The sequence below is a fragment of the Leptidea sinapis genome, chromosome 30 (genome assembly GCF_905404315.1).
Source record: "Leptidea sinapis chromosome 30, ilLepSina1.1, whole genome shotgun sequence".
NCBI classification, from domain to species: Eukaryota; Metazoa; Arthropoda; class Insecta; order Lepidoptera; family Pieridae; genus Leptidea; species Leptidea sinapis.
The window spans coordinates 7,281,563-7,300,107 of NC_066294.1; the positions used below are offsets into that span (position 1 = coordinate 7,281,563).

An 18,545-nucleotide genomic window follows, 5' to 3' on the forward strand; every position below is an offset into this window, starting at 1 on the left:
ATATTTGTTTATTTATGTGTTCGCTTTCATTTGACACTTCACTAATCACTTGACACAAGAAGTTGAAAGCCACAGATAAAAAATCGTCAATAATAAGGTTAGCATTCCTCCAAACGATGACGCAATTCATGAGTTTTACCTCGACTCACACTCATTCGAGGAACCTCATGAATTCCTCAAACTGACAACTATGAATACCAAACTTGAGTTCCTTTCAAGTCATTCCTTGAGGCCTCCTCGACTGAGTCCGAGTCGAGGGACTTTCGAGGTAACGACTTAGAATATGGGTGTAAACTGTAAAGTTGCCGGATTAAAAAAGCTTGGGCTCTTAGGTAGTGCGGTATCTAGTTGGAGCGCAGCGGAGATGAATCCATAATTTCTAATACACTAACAAAAACTAACAACTACCAAGTGAGCTATACACAGACTAGAGTGATTCAACGCTAGCTTTTAACTGTTCCAATGATTGAGAAGCAATAAACCCGATTGTTCCTTCTGGACTCTGTGGATCCTCCCGTTGTAATATTTTGGCAGCTCCAGCTAAGCATTTCATAGGTTCTTCCAATCTCGTTTTAAGCTGCTCCTGTGTTATAAGACCGGCGCTAAATTCACTCCTTGCGAGATACATTAGTGGTGCGTGCAACTCGTAAAGCATCATTCCTGAAAGGATCAAGATTTTAATTCTTTCTTTCTATACCTACTGATTTAATGAATTCCGACACAGGACCAATCGGCAAGCAATCACAGCCAGGCACCCCGTAATAGATGTGAAACGTTTTAAGTTATAATGTTTGTTTAGAGTTTAGTTCATAAAACTCTCAAGAGATGGCGCTCACTATGAGGCTTCTGTTGTTAAGTGATCACCGCCGCCCACAATCTCTTGCAACACCAGAGGAATCACAGGAAAGTTGCCGGCCTTTGAGGAAGGTGTACGCGCTTTTTTTGATGGTACCCATGACCCGTGGTACCCATGAGGTATCGTCCCGGAAACACCGCACAAGGAAGCTCATTCAACAGCTTTGTAGTACGTGGAAGAAAGCTCCTTGAAAACCGCACTGTGGAGGACCGCCACACATCCAGATGGTGGGGATGATATCCTAACTTGTGGCGTGTCATGCGAAGGTGGAATTCGGCGACAGGAATCAGGTTAAACAGCTCTTCGGAACACTCCCCGTCATAAATGCGGTAGAAGACACACAATGAAGCGACGTCTGTACGCAACGCCAAGTGATCCAGCCGTTCACAAATCACTGGGTCCCCGACAATTCAAGCTGCTCTGCGTTGCACGCGGTCAAATGGATCGAGCTGTAGTGTTTTCTGCTATGCCTTTCGCAGTCTGTCAAAAGATTCATCATCTGAAGGAAATCTCGATCAAACATTATCATCGAGTGCTATTATTTATATTTACCTATACGATCCAGTATTTTGTCATTTTGTTAGGAGTGTTGACATAAATAGGTTAAACGTATGGGACAATCCCACAAAAATTATTGGTTGCACGTTAAGTTTGTCCCTCACACCTTCTTGCCCTTATTTTACGACTGCTTAGGAAAGACTATAACGGAAAAATTGGAATCCATTTGAATTTACAAATTTCCGGCTACGTGGATTTATAAAGGTAATCTTAAGTTTAAGGAAGTCCTTTAGAAAAAGGATTATAGCTAGATAAAATTAAGTACCTCTCATCCTCGTATCTCCTGGTAGAATGACGTCCAGTGTGGTAAGCAGAAGTCGGCACATTTCAACCTTCCTTTCCAGCATCAAGTCAGGTAGTTCGTCTATGGTGTATCCCTCTACTCGGCCATAGAGCTCCGCAAGGGTGTACTTCACAGAGAGAAGGATAGAATGGCGCGGATGGAACACGGACTTATACTGAAAATACAGAAATTACGGTGTATATATATTGACACGAGAGTGGGTCAGGGATTGGAAATAATACTCCGCTTATAGGAACGAGTCTTTATTTGCGTTCACTTTTTCTGAACTTGCGCTTCGCCGGTCTGCCGCTGTCCCTCTTGTGGGCGGCGGTACCTTCAACGCGTCACACCGCACCGAACACTAAGTCTCTTCTATCTTCTTCCTCTTGGAACACTTCCACTTTTCACTACTTCTTCTTTTCTTCTTCTTCTTCTTTACACTTTCGAGTCAGAACTAGAACTGCCGTAGGCCACGCTTACTACGGCTTATATACCCCGGGATTCGTTCTATTTTCAAAATGATTCTCCCATTCCATCTTTAAATTTAAATTCTACTAGACAATTCTTTTAACTATTTTTATCCTGCTTACACATTTTCCATCCCTTTTTTTCTGTTCGATTTGATCCTGAACTTACTAGAAATTTCCTTTAACTTTACAAAACCCAAAAAAATCCAAACACTGGTAGGTGTATCGAACCCGGGTCTACAGCGTCTAAAATAAACACTTTTCCGCTCAGCTACGAGTATTGCTGACGGAGCTGTTAAGATTAACAATGTCTTGAAGTCTGACAACTCTCGTCATAAACTTCGAAGGGTTGCTACGCAACACTGCCCCCTCCCAAGACATGATCGTCCCGATCATACATATATTTTGAGCAGCACTACAAGTGCGCTTGACACCTTGAGACATAAGATGTTAAGTCTCATTTGCGCAGTAATTTCACTAGCTACGGCCCTTCAAACCGAAACATTAGTGCTTACACATTACTGCTTCACGGCAGAAAAAGGCGCCGTTGTGGTTCTCATAATCTAGAGGGCATTCTGTGCAAAGGAGCGGAGCTTCACACTCTACCACAGTCTTTTACGTACGCCTAAAAATTTTTCGCTTCGAAAGATTCGTACCCATATTTTGCTTGCAGATCTGAGTTTTCTTTGCAGGTACCAGCTAACAACTCAACATACCTTCTTAAGGAACGCTTCCCTCATTTCAATAGCTTCAGGAGTTGGTTGTAAGGCGTCTAGTTGATCAACTTCAGCCTGAATAACCGCCAACATCTTTCGCATTGCCGCGCTTGATGTCTCGAAACCGCACTTTAAAACGGTACACTTCCATTTCGATTCGGTATCTGTAACATTTTTACTATAATGCTATAGTGACTATACACAAACTGTTTTTATGATTTTTGAGAAAAAAAACTAACTAGCAGATATTTTTTTGTAATATGGAGCAAAAGACTATGTTTGATTCAATGTGGCGTTCAGGTAGATGTTCTTGGAAGTCACGGGTTATTCTGCTTAAAATCGGCAGGCCGTATCAGTCGTCACGCCAGCATTAATGAAGTCATCCGCAGGGCATTTGCCGCTCTTAATATACCAGTTGTTTTAGAGCCAAATGGTATCTATTACCCGCCGCGATGGCAAGCGTCCTGATGGAATGACGCTGGTGGCTTCGGCACGGGGAAGGGCGCTGGTGTGGGACGCTACTTGCGTCGACACTCTGGCTCCTTCTCATGTTCAAGTTACGTCAGTTGGTGCTGGGGCTGCTGCTTCGACTGCCGAAGACAGCAAGCGTCGCAAATATGTTGGCCTAAGTGAGTCATACATCTTTGTGCCGTTTGGTGTCGAGACACTTGGCCCGTGGGGCCCAGAGGCGCGGAGAATGTTCAAAATACTATCTTCGCGCCTCAATAAGGCTACTGGAAACCCAAGCGCTGGCAGCTATTTCTGTCAACGGATCAGCCTTGCTATCCAACGCGGTAATGCTGCCAGTATCCTTGGTACGCTTCCATGTAATGATAGTTTTAATTTTATGTAGTCGTAGTATTGTAAATATATTTATAAGATTTGTTTTGTTTGAATAATAAATATGTTATACTCATAATAAACTTTCCTACTAGCGTCGTACCACAGAGTTAAAAGTTGTTATATACAGGTTGTAGCTTCATCTACAGGATCTACTGTAGTTACCTGAGAGTTGAACGAAGCAAACAAGATTTTATAACGATACGTTACTCGAACGGTTGGCTCAGTTGGTGAGAGCACCGGCACGGAACGCCGGAGGTCATGGGTTCGAGTCCCGCATCGTTCATGAAATTTTGTTTTTCAAATTTTATTTGATCATTAACAATAGCAATTTTTTAATTTGATATTTAATTTCATTTTTATTTAATTGTAAGTTATCGGCATTAAACCATTATCAGCATTATTCACCTCGTCCTACGTGTATTTGTGATATATATAAGATTGATAGATATAAGTATCATCTGCAAACAATACTGCTTGATGTATTAATTTCAACGAAATAAAGCTCTATTTAAAAAATATAAGAAAGTGTAATGGTCCAAGAATATGTCCTTGCGGTACCCCACTCAATATACTTATTCATGGAGCCCCAGAAGATAATTGCCATTTATAATCGACCTGAATCTTTTGTTGTACAAGTCAAAATAAGAATCAATCTCATTATGTCTTAATGACTGCTTCTTGACTGTGCAACTATCTACTTTCTTAAAGCATTGTCGACTAAGTTAAAAGCCAATTAAAAATCTTTGAAAAAATCAACATACCTAATGGATCGCTTGCAAGTATCAAGCCATTGTCACATTTACTGCATTTAATTGTACTCATGTGTGTGCCCAACTCAGTCGGGTCGGCACAACGCTGGCATTCGCAATCAAAGTACTTCGACTCACGGAGATGCTCTCGCCTGACGATGGTCGGTGACAGCGCATGCGTGTAACTTATGTATAGAATGTCGCCGGCCTTTATAGGAATTGCAGCTCGGACCTGCACCCTGGAATACATCTTTATTAAAAAAAATAACCGAAACATATTTATTTATTTATTGCTCCAACAGGGTGAGCACCAATACAATTCCTTTATAACTAACACAGAACTATTTAGGTGACACCCCAATAATAGGTGCAAATCGAGATCAAGTGACAAAACGGACATAAACAGAGCGTTACATACGTTTTTGCAAATTAATATTAAAATATATTTTTTACTTTTATTAAAATTTTACTCACTATAATCTATAAAACACTACCATTTAGCAGTGCCCTTCACAAAGTAATAAATGATTATCAATTTGAGGTCCACTTGCTTACACGATCGCAAATATCAAATTATCGATAAGAAAACGACTGTCAAAATGTGTTACGGTGACTATGAGAGTTTTAAGGTGCTCATGACGTCATCACAGTTGTCCACTGACGATAGTCAATACGGAAAGTGATGTTTGACAACTAACTGATGTACACTTCCTCAAGTGATCATCACTATTACCTGTCAACTGAGATACGCAATAGGCCTGCAGCTGATCTATAATGATCATTAAACACCATCATATTGAATTAGGGAAATTCACAATCAGAATTATATAAATGCGTTTCAAGATCTTAACTATTCAATTTGTAAAAGGAGACAAGAAATTATAAAACACTAGCTTTTACTCGCGACTTCGACCGCGTGAAATAGTTACTATGGGCATTATTTCCATTTTTAGGATACTTAAATATATGCAAATAATACACATAGTAAAAACTGCTCTTTCCGCTGCTTGTGGCGCTCTTCTATGATACAGCGGATATCTCTTGTCATTGCGGACAGTCACTTTAATAGTATTTCCCTACGAACTTTAATATCCTATTTCATTCCCATGTAGGTCAAAATTTCAAAAATGCTTAACAACAATTGTTTATAAATTACTACTTATCAAGTGCCTAAATACAAAGGTGCTTGCTTTTATATCCGAAAATGACGAATTCCCATACAAACTTCCATCCCCTATTTTAACACTCCATTTATTTTTTCGTAAGTAAAGGTAGTCTATGTCCTTTTCCAAGTTCACATTTATAATATTAAGCAGGGATTGTGGAAGGATGAGGGAAACGCCGCTCAAGAACAAGTGTAGCAACAGAAAACAAAATCTTTGCATAATTTTGAGATATTCTAAACAAAGAATGCAACTTTTTTGCAGATTAACGTAAAAATTTACTACAGGAAACTCATACAAATACATAGGTAGGTACGCCATGAAAGTGAAGCCGCGTGACAGGCGTGGGTTTAGTAATAGGGCCAGTAGGTAATTCCGAAAATGAATTATATAAATAGAATAGTATAAATAATGGTTTTGAACTGCAAAATGAAAGCGTGCTTAGTAAATCGTAGGTACCTGAGTAAAATAGCGGCTAGACTAGGATGAATTCAATATAGATCCTATAATATTATTATACTTACTCGTAGTTATTGTAGAGTATTGTATGGACGATGTTGGGTACACAACTATGCGCTGCTACTGCTAGCTGCGGGTACACTGCATGGGTGCTGTAGCCGCCTCGAGACGGTATCTCCACAGCATTCACCTAAATGCAAACGTGAAATTTTTTGGAGATTAACATGAGTGTGCCGCCGCGGCCGGTGGATACTGTCTACTTTAGTTTGGTGTGGGAAAGATACAGAAAAAAATTGTAACTAAAGATTTAAACTAAAAATGTAAGATCAAAAAAGGTGAACGAAGGTTTGAAAAAGGAAACCTACAAATTTATATACACCTAAAATATTTTGACGATATAGTATTTTATGCAACAGTTGTATAAAGAGGCTCAACCCGCGCCACTCACGACTCGGAAATATAATTTATTAATATACAAACAAATACCACAAGATTTTGAGTTCCCGTTTAAATGGGCGGGAAATGTTTTGTATACATACATAACTCTGGTGAGTGGTTTGATTTTTTCCTTCAAGGAATGGCAAAGGTACACCCATACAGCCAACTCGGGAAGCAGCATCTTGGCAAATTATATTAACAAATTGTTTTCATAAGTTGCCATTAAAATGTTTAGTCTAATGATTTAAATATGAAAATTTTACCTACCATACCTATCCTAGATTTAGGTGTCTCTGGCACAAAAACAGAAAACAACTGTGTCTTTTTTGGCGACATCATAGTACGGTAAGCAATGCTTTTTTAGGCCATAGAGTATGGACTTTTGGAAAGACCTAATAATGTATGTACATCTTAGAATCAATATTCTAATTACTGATCGGGGCTATATAAATGACAGATAATAGTAGAGGAGTAGGAACATAATATATTCTAGTACCACCTCCACATTTAGATGTATGGTCAAGTACCTATTGATCCCTAAATTCGTTCTCTATTATTATATTCTAGGATTGCCAACTTACGATTGCTATAAAATAAGGAGAAGCTTTCTCGTTATTTAACTAACTAACTCAATATCGATCGATGCAACTGAAGTTATCATAAACTTAAACTTACCGCAATGATCCCACAGACTCTTATAATATCTTCTTCAGTGAATCTTGCTCCGAATTTGCAGTGATTTAGCAAAAAGTTTACAATGTTGTTATAATCGGCTGCCCAAGATGCTTGTTTCTTCCTCTCCTCTGTATGTGTTTCCATCATGTCGATTTCCTGCTGCCATCGACTTGGATCTCTCTCTTTGGCTAGAAGCATTCTAAAAAGATGGTTGATTATTTGTTTTATCAAAATAAAATATTACGGGCCAAGCACGACTTCGTTTACATTATTACACACGAAATTTTTTATTCAATATAAAACAAACATAAACAAAATTTGTTAACCATATCCAAACCATATCCATTTTGTTGAAATCAGAGTTTTGCGCAGCGGCCATCTTGGATTTCAAAAATGATCCCAAAATTAGTTCATTACTACCCAGAGAACCATGGAATCGATATCATTATTTTTGAAATCATAATTTGGCGCAGCTGCTATCTTGGATTTCAATATTGATCCCAAAGTTCGTTCTCTACTATCCAGACAACTTTTGAAACGTTATCAATATTGTTATATTATTGTTGAAATTTTTTAGCGCAGCGGCCTTCTTGGAGTATAAAGGTGTCTGCGATATGGTTACTAAGTACGAATTTAATAGGATATAAACTTAGATCATCATTTTAACAGAAAGAGACTATCTATACGTATATATCTAATATATCTATTTTATATCTAATATAAAATTCGATCTTCGCAACCCTTCTAATCTTGGAAACGATAATACATGGGGAACACTAAAAGTTTTGCACTTCTAGCTAATCGGAACTATTTGAATTTCGAATGTTATATTTTTTGAAACGTTGCAACCTTTTTAGTAATAAAAAGAACAATTGGCGGGAAATTATTTGTCAATTGTTTTTTATCACACATCAAAGTTATACGTACGCCACGCTAATGGAATAGCTATTCGAAAAGATTTTAGAGCGATATTTTTTATGATTTTAAAAGTTCCCTCTCTGCGCAAGACTGTGCCGCTCGTCTTCAAAATGCTTTTGGTAGATATACACCTTGCTTGAGCACCGTGAAGCGATGGTTTGCTGAATTTGAGAGAGGTCAGGTTTCTTTACATGACGAATTTCGTGAAGGGCGGCTTTCAACTGCCGTCAACGAAAATAATGTAGCCACTGTTAAGCGGCTAATTGACAACCAAAAAGCCGCGTTCTCCGATATCATGACAACGCTTCTTCAAACACGGCCAACAAAACTTAGTTATTATTAGCTTCCAAAAAAGTACAACTCGTCACCCATCCTGCATCCAGCCCCGACCTAGCACCCTGTGATTTCTGTATTTTCCCCAAAATCAAAGATTTGATTAGTGGTTTCACTTTTACCAATTCCGAAGAGGCAGTGATAGCGTTCAATCAGCACGTAGAAAACATGCCTTCAAATCTGTGGTCCTCCTGTTTTAAAAAATGGTTCGATCGTAGAAAATATGTTTAAAATGTAAAAAAATACTATCCGTATTTTGAAAAGCAGTAAACATAATATTTTTGTTATAACATGTTGTTTTTTTAAGTTACGCAAAACTTTTAGTGTGACCTACGTATATCTATACCTACCTACTATTACAAAGATAATATGCACGGCGATGATCTTGAATTTTACTCCTTAGTATGTATGTACCTAAGCAAAAAATTTTTCTACGCTATTCGGAGAACCTTGAAAAAAGTTCTTATTGCCCTGAATTTTTTAAGAGATTCCATGGGTGCGCTAAAGCTAACACGCACAAAGTTGCGAGTAAAAGTTAGTTAGATAACTCATACATGGCCCCGACCTTAAACTCTTATCCCGCTTATGTCCAAAATGTAACACGATGGTGTTTTGTTTCATCATGAGGTATTTCCTCACTGATCACAACCTATTTTTACCCATGTCAGTCACTCTGAACCTATTATGTTCAAACAGAAGAAAAAATGATAATAGAGCTGCCTGATTCCTGCCGCTAAATTCCAATATCGCAATAATTAGATTTAAAAATATAAAAAAATTGCTATATTATTGGTAACGAGTTACATAGCCTATTTTCTATGTACTATTATTTTTTTGCTTTTAAGGAAGATTATTCTCTAAAGATATAGAGATGTTCTTAAAAGTAAGCATAATTTTCGATTAAAAAAGTATCGGACAAACATCTTTCAATCGTGTTTTCAGTTTAGGCAACGGAAAGAAAAAGGTTTGAAATATATATTAAAATTTCTCTTTGATAGGATATTTCTCTAAGCTGTTATGAAATCTCGAGAAAATCTCATATAATAATTATGGGAGCCAAGACTTAACGTCACCCTCTGGATGTGTAGTGGTGCTTATCCGGAGTGCAGATTTCGAGGAAAGTGGAGTTAGTTTTTTTCATTCCAAAAAAGGCCGATAACTACAACGCTGTAATGCTTTATAGCAGTAAAACTCGAATCGCATCCACTCGTCATTGAATTCGTACGTTCGAGTCTCAAATCAAATCTCAAATCTCCCTAGCTTTCATCATTTCGTCGCTGACCTTGATATAGAGTTATCTTTTCATTTAGTATGCAAACACGCCACAGAATCATCTACATTGGATGGTTCAAAAATATGCTTCTAAAATATTACCGTAATGGTGTTATACAGTCAAGCTGCGGTGAGGCCTCTGTCCAATCTTGCACCGGCTGGAACTGCACTCGAGCTGCAGACAATGCATCGCACTCTGGTTGATGTGCACTACTCTTCTCACAAGCCTCGCTACATATTGGCCAGCTGCAACGGGAACATACCGAGTTTTCCACAGGACAATAGCAACCCAGACAAAGTGGAGATGAGTCTGTGAATAATTAAAGAACTTTAACGGATGCACAAGTTGAAACGCAAGCAAATCAAAAATTTATCATAAATACAATCTACGTCATCCTGTAAGTATATCGTATGTAGGTATATCAAGTGATGCAACAACTCTAACGTTTCGACTTATATGAGTTTGTACTCTGTAAGTTAAATAAAAAATGTAAATTAATCATAGTTTTATAAAATCTAAACAGACATTGAGTAATTACACTAGATGTATCAATGTACACAAACTGCTATTAAATATAGGTTTAATATACGATTATATTATATTGCCAGCTGACCCGGCAAACGTTGTATTGCTATATAAAAATAGATGTTGGCCGATACTCAGACCCACTATACATACAAAACATAAAAATCGATTAAGCTGTTTTGAAGGAGTTTGGTAACAAACACCGCGACACGAAAATTTTATACTAAGTCTGGCCATAAATACTGTTACAATTAAAAATAAACAAAATATTACATTTGATGTTGGAATCTGTCATTTTTATATGATTGTTCATTGATTTTCTCATTTTGGCGCCAATACATTGTACAATATTATGCGATATTAAAGTGAAGTGGGGTCTTAAAGAGCACCGAATCCAATTTAAACCGAGCCAAATGCAATTTTTAAAACTCCCCATACGCTTTGTATTAGTAAAATGTTTGTGTATAGCCCGGCTATTAATAGGTACAATGAGACCTCCTCTGTTTATGATAGAAAAAGATCTGGCCGTCCACGTAGTGTTTGTACGAAAAGGGTGGTCAAAGGAGTAAGGGAAAGAATTCGAATAAATCCTGTCCGAAAGCAGAAGATTGATCTCGGGAGATGAAGATAGCACCTAAAATCATATTATGTTAAATCAATCGTATTTTCAAAGATGAGTTAAGCCTTGCAAAATAGGGTGGTAATTGAGCAACATCTTAACAAACAAAATGACCGTAACTATGCTCAAAGCTCTAAAGAAGCTTCCCAATTAGTCGACAGAGTACAAGGTGGGCACTATCCGACTTCAGTGATGGTTTGGTGGGGTATTAGCTATGAAGGAGTGACTGAGACATACTTTTGTGAGAAAGGTATCAAAGCATCGACACACTTGTATAGAGATACCATTCTTGAGAAGTTTGTGAAGCCCCCAAGAACACTGTTCAATAACCAAGAATGGTCCTTCCAGGAAGACTTGGCGCCGGGTCATAAATCTCGGTCTACACAGTCTTGGACCTTGGAAACGAACGTTTCGGACTTCATCAGAGCTGACTGGCCGTCGTCTAGTCCCGATTTTAATCCGCTGGATTATGATATATATAGGTATTAATGGTCAGTTTTAGAGAGTACGGCTTGCTCTAAATTCCATGATAATTTGGAGTCCCTAAAACAATCCGTACGATTGGCAGTGAAGAATTTTTCCATTGAAAGAGTGCGTGCTTCTATTGAAAACTGGCCTCAACGTTTAGAGGACTGCATTGCAGCCAATGGAGAACACTTCGAATAATCTTTTATATTTTAAATTGTTTTATATTTATGTATTAAACTAACACACCGTAAAAGTAATAAAAGTTATTTGCAATTTAATTTTTTTCTTTGTTTCAGTATTTATGGCAAAACTGACAAGAGATAGATAATATTATCAACTTATCAAGGAATATGAGTAATATTAAAAGTAAACTTATTGTGAAGTATGTTTATAAGTATTTTTTTAATATTACATAAGTTATGCAATTGGATAACTAGCCTATTGGCTGATTGTAACATCGCCGGTGAATGTTCCTAGTTACCAACCAAATCGATCAATGGATGATTATGTATAGTACAGAATCCCTGGTAAACTTTTCATCATTTATTACTAACAAGCTGATTTTTCGTTTAGCTTCCTTTTGACTAGACGCCCAACTTTTGTAAATGGTAGCTTAATAGCAAGGATAAAATATGTTGAATTGACGAATTTTAAAAATTTATTACTAACCGAATATTTCTTTGTTATTTTTCGAGATAAATATCTAAATAACGTGAAAAGTATTTGTCCTGCAAAATGTAAGGCTTTATTAGGGAGTCCCCCCTCTCCAATATGTATCATAAACAAGGTCTAGAAAAATAATTACTAACCAGCTGATTTTTTTTATTGGTTAGCAACATTTGCATATTTTACCACCCACATTGTCCTACAAATTGCGTGGTATGTCATCTTGGTCTTACGCTCAAAAGTTATGTTGTACTAATATTTAATGTACAAAAAAATTAAATAAATGATTCGCCCTTGAATCCAGCAGTTGTAAAAGAGACAATGCGAAGGAGATTGCAAATCGCTTCGGAATGCCAGAAAAATTTCTTCAACGTTACTTACGATTTAGCTATGGCCAAGATTGCTTTACGGATACAGAGTGCCGAGGATGAATTTAAAAATATTTTCATTAATTTTGGACCTTTCCATGTAATGTATAATATATGAAAGCTATCGGAAAATTTATGAGTGGATCTGGGTTAGCAAATATTCTTATAGATAGTGAGATTTTGGCCCCTGGTTCTATAAATTCGTATATAAGTGGAAAACACTTTAATCGGTGTAAAAAAATTCATCCTCTACTCTCTCTTGCTTTGCAAACTTTGCATTTTGAGCGGTTTTTACAACATCACGATGAGGAACTGGAAAATATTGAAGAATACGTAAAATTATTTAACGAGCAACAAAGATTTGAAAAATATGAGACTTATAAAATGAAACTTTAAATGGAAGGCATGGTAATACACCTCAAATCTATTTAATGTACACAGGATTAGTTGAATACTATATACAATTAGATCATAGCATTCGTTTAGGCAATTTTCATTTGTTTATTTACACTTTACCGAAAATAACAATTTTTTTTTCAATGATCCACCACAATTATGCAAGGATTATCTATTTATTAGGATAAATTAGCAAACATTGAAACTACACATCCTGGGTTGCTTGATGATTGCCAAAAGAGTTTCGTGGGCATTAGAAGAACAATGAAACCATTTTCAAGAATTTCGGTCGATTTAACACTTGAGCAAACAATCAATGCTGATGCCGCATCAAAAGCTTCTGGAATTGTTAACATAACAAACTCGCTCTATCAAAAATGATGGACTTTGGTGATATAAAATCGACAGATGACATTACGTAAGATTTAAAAAAGTCAACAATTCAGAAATCCACCAAACTTAGATGCACTGATGCAACTAATGAAGCAGTACACCAATCCTTTTGCATTACAACTGTCAGAAAACCATCTTTACAATATATCGAAAGGTCAGCCAGTGAACGATGAAATATTTCAGTTTTTATCATCAGTTGAAGTTGAAGGCGAATAACAACGAGACAGCTTTATTGCTGAGACTCGACTAACACCAGACAGGTTTGATAGAGCCATTGGAAAACATAAAATAATTAATTTTGAGTACAAAAATACGCAAGAACTTAAAGTTAATGGAAAAGTGAAGGAATTTAAAATGCAAAGAGATGTTTTTGGTTACTACTACTATGCGCTACTTTATGCGTCACTAAAAATAAAATTAATATAGAAAAAGCATTATCCTCTAGCTCCTATTCCCTTTTCAGTCTGTCATACTAATGGATCAATTTGCAAGACCCCTAAATCTCTGATTATTAGAAAATTATTACAATATCAAACTGAAATTGTAAATCCTCCAAAAGCAGATATTCATCTAGTAAATTGATTTTATTTACTACATACGCTGAAGATCGTTCCAAATAGTTATGGTAAAATCTCAATTTATGTATTCAAAATACTTAAATAAGTATTATCATAGAAAAGAAGCACATATTATATTTGACAAGTACAAAAAACCTAGTATTAAAGATTTTGAACATGATTTGAGAGGTACAGAGAACACACAATATGACGTCATACGTAGAGACAATAATCGTCTCATCGATTTCTACCAATTATTGAGAAGTACCAACTTTAAAGAAAAATTTGTAGAATTTATAGTAGAAGATTGGACAAGAGATGAATATTTAATGACAATGCATTTGTAAAAAGATCGATTATGAATATGTGGTAACTAAATTATGACCAATGCTGCACTTATGAAATATCAAGTGAAAATAAAATAAAAAGAGTTATTGATTATAACCTTTCTTGTTATCACGAAATTAATTTAATTGTAACTATAATGTGGAGAGACATTGTACAGATTCTTATATCACGATAATAATGTTGGTAAATTTGAAGTATTTAAAAGATCAAATTCAAATAATAATAAATTTAAGCACAAGTAAAAAAAATGTACTCAAACATGAATGAAATTTATACCAAGCTCGGAGATCAATTATCTTGTTCACTCGCCATGTGCCTCATATTTACAGGAAATGATTATAATCCTGCTTTCTTTCGTAGAGGAAAGAAGAGACCTTTCAGTTTTTTGAAGAAAAATAAAAAATTTCACACAAAACACACATCTCCAACAAGTTCAAATGAAGCAGTTCGAATTATTGAAGAGTATGACGTGTGTAGATTGTACTCTTTAAAAACAAAAAATGTCATAAACTTTTTGAAAAATCAAAGAATGAAAATGAAAATGTAGTAAAAAAAGGATTATAGGATATGATCCTTCTAGTTTACCACCAACAAGAATTACTACAACAATTAAAAAGAACGGTTTTTATTTCCAATGTATGGTGTACAACAAAGTACCAGAAAATTATGGATGGACAATTATTTGATAATGAATATTAATACTATTGGTTGATGGTCTGATGGTCCCCAAAGCCCATCTTTTGAAGAAATATCTTCTGATTTACAAGGTACTCTACTCTAATGCGATTTATTAATTATTTCATATAATTTCTGTAATTACAGAGGCAGACGTCGCCAATGAGCAAAGTGAGGAAGAGGAAGACGAAGATGAGATTGGAGCTGCTACCGATGATGAAGATTTTTCAGATGAATCAGATGAAAATTAATGTTTTTATTTTTATATATAATACAATATATATATTTATATATATATATATATATATATTTATTTATACTAGCTGACGTTGTTCTGTTGGTTATAAATAAACTATTTTATAGGAATTTGCCAATAATATTTCAAAACATAAAGAATTATTTCGTAAAAAATGCTCCCTGTTGTTATAATGAAATTGTTTCACATTGGAAGTGTCAAACCGTGCGTCACTAAATTCTCTCATAGAAAATATATCCATACAAAACAAAATATTGAAAATAAAAATAATTATGGGTCCCAAATCGAAATAAAAACTATCCTATCTCTCAAGTTGGACTAAGCTGCACTCCATGAAGTAATCCCCATTTAAATTCGATCATTAGTTTAGGAGTCCATCGCGGACAAACAAAGTTTCACGTAATTTATATATATCGGCGCAAATACTAACACGAATTGAAAACACGTGCACGTGCACCGAGCCCCATAACTACGGCCGCATTTCAAAACACGTAGAGTAGCACGTGCGCCGGGTCCTATAAATACAGCCGCACGGTTGACACTTGAGTCTGGTATCCCAGCGGAAACTCCATAGGGAGTGCCGCTTGCGCCTCTCTCTCCCCATGAGAAGGTCGCCTTCGATGTAGGCTTAGAGGGCACCTGCCCAAAGCCAACTGAAGGTGGTGTTTAGTGGGTAGGCACCTAGGTTTTCACGTGAGTCCCACATAACCAACGCAGACTTAGGCTGCGTTGGTATGCATGAGCATTCACCACCTCCCTCCCGTCGTTATCCCGGAGGGTAGCCCATTCCCTTGCTTGGGCGCAAAAAAAAAAAAGACACTTGAGTCAGTCGTGCTCGGGCCGTCATACGGTACGGACCTCTCTAGGACGTTGTAACGCTGCCCGTTGAATAAACGAAAGTAATAAAAGTGCAGTACCCTAAGATCTCCGACATTGAGGACCTCTCTGGGGCGTCGTAACGCTGCCTGTTGAATAAACGAAAGTAATAAAACATCTACTCGTGTAGTTTTCTTTAGAAGAACCAATGAGTGATCTTCAGCAAGATAGCAATTGTGATGTCAACAGTAATGACGTCACACCTTTTAAAAATAATACAGAGGTTTTTTCCTCGTCATATATATAAAGATATATATATTTCCTTTCATTTTGTATACTCAAAAATTACAAATCTTGTAGGACTAATAAAACATACCTTTTTTGTAGGACATGTTTTATTTGGACGAAAAATATATTAACCTATCACGTGATACCTTTGTCCTACATTTACTAATAAAAAAAAGTCCCATGGTATTGACAACTTTTGAGCGTAGGACCAAGATGACATACCACGTAATTTGTAGGACATTGTGGGCGGTAAAATTTGCTAATAAAGATATTAGCTAACCAATAAAAAAAAATCAGCTGGTTAGTAATTATTTTTCATGACCTTGTTTATGATACATATTGGAGAGGGCGGACTGCCTAACAAAACCTTACATTTTGTAGGACAAATATTTTTCACGTTATTTAGATATTTATCTCGATAATTAACAAAGAAAAATTCGGTTAGCAATAAATTTTTAAAATTCGTCCTGTACTAATAGGTACGTGTTCCTGTTTTCATTTAGCGGTACAGAACACTAGGTAGTAAACGTACGGTAATATAATAGGTATGCATTTTGATTGTCATCTGTTCCATATTAGAAGCGTTCATTATAATTATGAATCAAGGCTTATGAGGTATAAAATCGCTTGACACTTCGTAGATTTTAGTACATAATCTAAATCACTATTTCTGTCGTACTAACGCAGGCGAGACAATATTATAATTATGTGCGTTAATTACAACTGCAAATAAATCGAAGACTAAATGTCATGAGTGAAAAAATATAAATCAAGGTTTTGTTCTCAACTATTTCTTCCTACAATACTTGAGGACAGAATTTTAGGTATTTTTTTGTCAGAAATTGTTAATTTTTCGGCTTTTAATTGTTGTTGGATTTGTATCGAGTACTTATTCAAGGCTTTTTAAGTACTGAATCGAAAACTTACATAAACAAAAATATGAAGAAAAGCTAAACAGAGACATAGATGATGTAATTGATCATAATTTAAGAAAATATTGATCTAGGGTTAAATACCACGAGAAACAGTCAAGAACGTTTTTGAATAAAATGGCTACTGTGTTTTGTACAAGAAGTAATGATTATTTACAATAATTAATGATTGCCGTGCTCATTCACACAAAAATCTCATATGACGCACAATCGGCTAAATTTCTTTAATTAAATCTTTTATGGGATAACAATAGGTAGTGTTTGTTTTGAACCAAATGTATTTTACATTGATGATTTGGTTAAAACATAACATTAGTTTAGTATTTATTTATCCTGACGAGGCCATTTAGTGATTTTTCAGAGCAAGGGTTTCAAGGGGGGCTCCGTAAATAAAAAAAGTTATTATTTCATGCGTCTTCACCTTTTTAAAATATTTTTTATTTAAAGGTGCGAGACTCGCTTTAGTCTAGTACAAGTTTCTTGCTTTTAAGTATTTAATTTGAGTAACTAATTAGAACTAAATATCTTCTAATATATAATAGGTTTGTTCATAACTATTTAAGTCCAGATTTTCACTTCTGTAGTGCTTTAAATCTGGTCACACACAACAGATTCCGTGCAAAAGTACTTGCCTTGCTTCGGCCCAAAAGCAAATGGAGTGTCAGTAAAAATAACGCTTCCAGCATTTAAATCCTTATTAGCAACTAGATAACGTCCTAATTTATCGCTGAATAACACATCATAATGTTTTTCGCTCATTTTAAATGCAGTTAATTGAAAGCTTACTGAAATATTATTGAAGAGTCAGTCCGCTATGCGCTTTTAATGTCTAAAATAAGACTGTTCATCGGACCATTCGAGAATTGTCCGGAATCGAATACTCAAGCGTACAAATAAAACATTCAGCTATTGGCGGCTGGCGCCAATATTTGATTTTAATTGAATGCGTTTTAAATAGATATTTATCTTAAATGTGTGTACTTTTAATATAATTATATCTAATTAAAGAAATAAAATTTAGAACTTGGTTATCTACCAATCATTGAAAACATCGAATATAATCCCTTTGTGGGTAGTAGGTACCTAAATCATATATATTTAGTACCTAATTATTATAAACGAATATAACGTAAAAGGTATAATATAGGTACATAGAATTACTTAGGGTATTACCGATATATAGTTAGTAAAATGACTTATCACCAGGAGCCATCCGTGTATTATTTGTCGCCCCTAAATCCTGCCTTTTTATCAAAAAAAATATTATTGTAGCCATCAAAATATATTTTGAGAATTATAAATGAGAAAAAATAATTTTTCTCATAAGAGCAAAATATATAAAAAATAATATTTTAACTGTTGCCTCTCAACATATTATTGATAATGTTATGTATTTCACTACATATATAAGCACTTGTGTGAATTTTCTACACTGTCATAATCATAATGTTAACACCTGGAATAAACAAACTACTACTACGACTCGGCTAGTCTTTTGGTAATATGA

At 35.7% G+C, this 18,545-nt stretch overlaps 1 protein-coding gene across 1 annotated transcript; it reads right to left on the bottom strand.

Moving 5' to 3' along the window:
* Window positions 1-296: 296 nt before the first annotated feature.
* LOC126973771 (SET domain-containing protein SmydA-8) lies at window positions 297-17,887 on the bottom strand. The gene is made up of 8 exons (XM_050821090.1): window positions 17,671-17,887; window positions 9,833-10,040; window positions 7,208-7,406; window positions 6,160-6,284; window positions 4,485-4,711; window positions 2,881-3,044; window positions 1,680-1,872; window positions 297-660 (listed from the first exon to the last, which is right to left on the bottom strand). The coding sequence occupies exons 1-8, from the start codon at window positions 17,795-17,797 to the stop codon at window positions 428-430; spliced, it is 1,476 nt and encodes a 491-aa protein (XP_050677047.1). The 5' UTR covers window positions 17,798-17,887; the 3' UTR covers window positions 297-427.
* Between the last annotated feature and the right edge of the window lie 658 nt (window positions 17,888-18,545).